This window comes from Octopus sinensis, linkage group LG14 (genome assembly GCF_006345805.1).
Source record: "Octopus sinensis linkage group LG14, ASM634580v1, whole genome shotgun sequence".
Lineage (NCBI taxonomy): Eukaryota > Metazoa > Mollusca > Cephalopoda > Octopoda > Octopodidae > Octopus > Octopus sinensis.
In genome coordinates this window covers 50,439,907-50,444,906 of record NC_043010.1, presented here as the reverse complement: position 1 = coordinate 50,444,906, position 5,000 = coordinate 50,439,907, and the positions used below count along the sequence as shown (strand labels likewise).

Sequence of the window (5,000 nt, the reverse complement as noted above, 5' to 3'; positions counted from 1 at the left end):
TCGCTCCTGCTCATCATCAGAGATGCACGTATTATCAGCCACTAAGGGACATACTTTTGTAAAAGAATTTTTATGTCAACCTAATTTTAGTTTTAAAGTTTATTGTGTTCCCTATGTAGATTTTCTTGGGTTATTTTGATGTTCTTCACACTTATATACTACATTTTTTCACAAAACACAACCCTTTTTACGGGCACGATTCTGGGGATCGGCAATTACATGTTTTTTTTTAAGGAATTTTGATTCCTACTCTCCTGATTATGTTTTTGTATTCTTTTTAAGTTTAGATCAATTATTAGCTGCAATGATGGAACCCAAATTAGGTGATGTTGAATATGACAATTTTATACTAGATTTGTTTCGATGACGTTTTTTTTTTCAATGATCTTAAAGAATAATTCGGGGAGATTCTCAACTTGAAGGGGAAAAGGTGGGGGTGAACCAAATTATATCCCGCTTTCTAGTGGTATTATTTCTAACCAGTCTGTTTCTTACTGAATTTATTGTTAAATTATGACTAAAAGGTTGATAATATCTCCTATGTGTATGGGGAATCCATTGTTCAACAGGCTCACTTACTGACTGAATGTCAATATTTAATTTACTTAAGCCTGGAAAGAGTTTACCTAGTTTACTTTTAAATACTGTACTTCTGATATAATAAATGTTCTCATGGGAACCACTATTCTTAAGTGCTGTGTTATATAATGATGCGTGGTTATTGAAAATTCTTTCATTAGCTGAAAGATTCGTTATTCTTATAGATACTCCTTTTATTACCCCATTTATGACACTTCAGAGTGATTTGACATTGTATTAATATACTGTATTGTTTTATTCGGTTTATTGTAAGGGGAGAACAAATCACTCTGGAGATTTATAGTTACATTCCAAAAAATTGATTACCTTTGTAATATTTTCGAAAGTTATATCAAACTTAACTAAAAATTTTTTATCAAAGCTTTCCTTGTCCTATCCACAGTTTGTAAAGAGAAGCCAGTTAATACAAGTAATGCATCGTCCCTGCATAATCCTCCTTCAATGTTAGGGAACTTTTCCTTTATTTTTGAAAGCAAAAATAAGTCAATCAAGTCTGTAATTTGAGCTGAGTCTGTAGACCCCATTTTTTAATTTTAGAAGTAATGTCCGATAATTACTTTTAAATAGGGTTTGTGGTTTTTACGAATTTTTGTTTCTTTAATATGTTGATTAGATCCTTTTCAAAGTTTCATAATGCAGGATTATGGAATGGGTTTCTGTGCGATTTCAGATTGTAATTATCCAGTCCATCATTCTTTTCTACGTACTTCCCTTTCAAGTCATAATGGAATTAACTAGTGAGCGATAACTTTTGTTTTGTATAGGAAATTCATATATATAGGTGAGAGAGTTGGTAAGTGAAACACGTGGTTGGATGTACAAAAGATAAAGTAGAATGTAAAAACTACCGAAGATTTGTGTTATATGGTTAAAGAATGTATTTAAATCGTTATATAAGAAAAATGTTACAAAATTTTGTGTATAATAACATTTTGGAGAAATAACCGGTTTCGTATTTTTTTTCCAAATTTCTCAGATTTCTTTACTGATATTGTGTCATCTCTTCGCTATGATGTGAAGTATGAAAGTTCCAGACAGGGGAAGGTAATCAGGTTTTTTTTCGGTATATGGGAGATAATCAAAAATGTTGGGAATGACTAGGTTTTATTAATTTAACAATATTTGGTTTAGAAAGAATAGAATGTTAGAACTGGTTAAGTTTTGCTTTATATTTTTTTCAATGAGATAAGTTTCCTTATTTAAAAATGCTAGAAATGGTTAAGTTTTGGCTTATATTTTTCAATGAAGTAGGTTTCATTATTTAATCTAACTTATGTTGGTGTTCCAATGGCACATTGAGAAAATGGAAACATTACAAATTGTGGTAGCAGCTGCTTTACGCATTTCTCAATGTGTTCACTAAAGGGTATCATTCTGTATTCTGGGAATGCAATCTGCTGTCGGTTCAAAGTGCATCTGCGTCTGCTCTAATACTTCACATCATAGTGAAGAGATGACACAATATCGATAAATAAATCTGAGAAATTTGAAAATAAAATACGAAACCGGTTATTTCTCCAAAAACAATGTTACTATACACAAAATTTCATTACATTTTTCTAACATAACGATTTAAATATATTCTTTAACCATATAACACAAGTCCTCTGTAGCTTTTCACTCTGTTTTGTATTATATATGTGTGTGTGTGTGTGTGTGTGTGTGTGTGTGTGTGTGTGTGTGTGTGTGTGTGTGTGTGTGTGTGAGTGTGTGTGCGTGTGTGTGTATTATGTATGTGTGTGTGTCTGTGTGATATTTTATTTGTTTCAGCCATTAGATTTCTGTCACGCTGTTTTAATCAAACAAATCGACCTTAGTACTTATTTCTTAAGCCTGGTATTCATTCTATCGCTCACTTTTGCCGAGCCGCTATTTACGAAGACGTAATCAACAAAAACCAGTTATTAAAGACAGACACAAAGACAGACATACGTACATGCATGCATATTAGTGTGTGTGCGTGTGTGTTGTGTGTGTGTGTGTGTGTGTGTGTGTGTGTGTGTGTGTGTGTGTGCGTGTGTGTGAGTTAACTCACCGCGATGCAAACGTGTTAAATGATACGCTTTGTCGTTCACTATAAAGACGTATCAATTGGATTCTCTATATTACTTTCTTTTGTAGGTAGAAAGCCATCTCGTATTTATTACGTGTGTGTAGTAAAATCAACTGAACCACTTCCCGGCCACCATCACACACACAAAAGCCATCTTGTATTCATTTTGTGTGTGTGTGTAGTAAAATCGACTGAACCTCTTCCCCACCCTCACACACACAAACACACACACACACACATCATTTTCCGGAACTTTTGGTTGAAAGCTCTTTACGGATTACTGATTTTTTCCCCAAAACCAGCGATGGTCGTTCACCTTGGTCAATACACATTAAATTAAGCAAATAATAAATTTACTCTTTATCTTATCAATCATAAGAAGACAAAAAAAAACAAAAACGAAGTTGACCACGCCGGGATTCGAACTCAGGACAGCAAAAAAAAATTAAACTGTAACCAAGTGTCTTACTATAAGACATCTTGTCCGACGATCATATGATTGTGCGAATACATTTTATGGAGGCGAGTGGCTTAGTGATTAGGACGTTGGATTAAAGATCGTAAGATTGTGGTTTCGATACCCGGACCGGAAGACGCGTTGTGTTCTTGAGCAAAACACTTCATTTCATGTTGCTCCAGTCCACTCAGCTGGCAAAAATGAGAAAATCCTGCGACGGACCGGCGTCCCGTCCAGGTGGTGAATATATAATCCACGGAAACTTGGAAATCAATGCTATGAGTCTGTATGACTCATAAGCCCAATGAATAGATATGACTCGGGAAGGATCTTTATCCCATTTTTTTTTGTAATAGCGTGGCTGTGTGGTAAGCATCTTGCTTCCCCACCACATAGTTACAGATTCAGTCCCACAGCATGGCACCCAGGGCAAATGTCTTTGCTATAGCCTAGGGGTGACCAAAGCCTCGAGAGTGTAATGTAGCAGATGGAAACTGAAAGAAGCCCGTCATATATATATATATATATATATTATATATATTATATATATATATAGATATATATATCTATATATATAGATATATATTGGTTTGGTGCTTAATTATAGCGGGTTTTTTTTTCAACAAATTTTATTCAACAAAAAATAATAACAATATTAACAGAAGCATCTTTAAATGACGGCCTGGCCGTCTGCCAAGCAAGTAGGAAGCAGTAGTTGAAGTAAGATGGTGAATATGCTCCGGAATAATCATTTATAAAATGTTTTTGTTACATGTTGTTATTGCATTTGTTGAATAAAATTTGTTGAAAAAAACCCGCATAATTAATGTACTAACCCACATATATATATATATATATATATATATATATAGATATATATGCATACACATACATATACATAATGTGTATGAGTGCGTGCACGTGCGTACGTGCGTGTGCGTGCGTGCATGTATGTGTGTGTGTGCGTGTGTGTTCCTGCATTTCTCCTCCACTACCGCTTGACAATTGGTGAAGGTTTGTTTATATCCCTATAACTTAGCGGTGTTCCACAATAGAGATCGACAGAATATGTATCAAGATTTCAAAAAACACTATGTACTGGGGTCGATTCGTTCGACCAAAACTTCTTCAAGGCGGTGCCCCAGCATGACCGCAGTCTAATGACTGAAACATGTAAAAAGATTTAAAAAAAAAAGACAACAAAAACAAAAACGTTAAAAATTGGATTTACTACTTTACAAAATAAAATAGTTGGAAAGATTTCTGAACTTACGACAAAAGGTATCTGCGGCGGATAAAGATATCCACAGATTGAAAACAAGTAATATGCTGATAGTTCTCCTCATTATTTTGCTGTTGTTGTCCATTTTAAAAACTTTTATTTTATTTCGGTGATGCTGTTGGTCTCCTGGTGGCGAAGAAAAATATCACCGTTCACTTGTTACAGATGTAAGAAAAAAAAACAGCAGCAGCCTTTGGGTGTTTGTAATGACCAACTGACACGACTCTTCTTTTTGCGGGAGCGAGTTACAATATGACGTTGGTGTTTAAAGTTCAACTGATATATATCAGTGTGTGTGTGTGTTGTGTGTGTGTGTGTGTGTGTGTGTGTGTGTGGGTGTTGATGGTATGCGTGTGTGTGTGTGTGTGTGTGTGTGAGTTCATCTGTGCAAGCGTGTGAGACTCTCTCTGTACGGATGTACAAGTGTGTGCATGTGTGCAGGTATGTGTACGTTTGTGTGTACGAATGTGTGTGTATGCGTGTGTGTGTGTGTGTGTGTGTGTGCGTGTGTGCCTGTAGCAACGGGAAAACGTCACAACTGCCAAAGGTCGCATTATGCCGACATGTTTAATTATGTTGTAATCGGTAAAAAAAAAAAACAGAAGAGA

The 5,000-nt window shown here is 35.2% G+C and overlaps 1 protein-coding gene and 1 long non-coding RNA gene across 3 annotated transcripts in view; one reads left to right on the top strand and one right to left on the bottom strand.

Annotated features, from left to right (window-relative positions):
* Window positions 1–1,537, top strand: part of LOC118766004 — an 18,248-nt gene extending 16,711 nt beyond the window's left edge. The window contains exon 2 of the long non-coding RNA XR_005001922.1: window positions 1,399–1,537. This is a non-coding gene — a long non-coding RNA (uncharacterized LOC118766004). The remainder of the gene's footprint in view (window positions 1–1,398) is intronic.
* The window catches only part of LOC115219125 (ferritin-1, chloroplastic-like), a 50,809-nt gene extending 46,210 nt beyond the window's left edge, over window positions 1–4,599 (bottom strand). The window contains exon 1 of one of the 2 annotated variants that reach the window (XM_029789206.2): window positions 4,384–4,599. In XM_029789206.2, coding sequence (XP_029645066.1) covers window positions 4,384–4,477 — 94 coding nt within the window. In that variant the 5' untranslated portion in view covers window positions 4,478–4,599. The remainder of the gene's footprint in view (window positions 1–4,383) is intronic. The other variant, XM_029789205.2, reaches the window with a different exon arrangement.
* Between the last annotated feature and the right edge of the window lie 401 nt (window positions 4,600–5,000).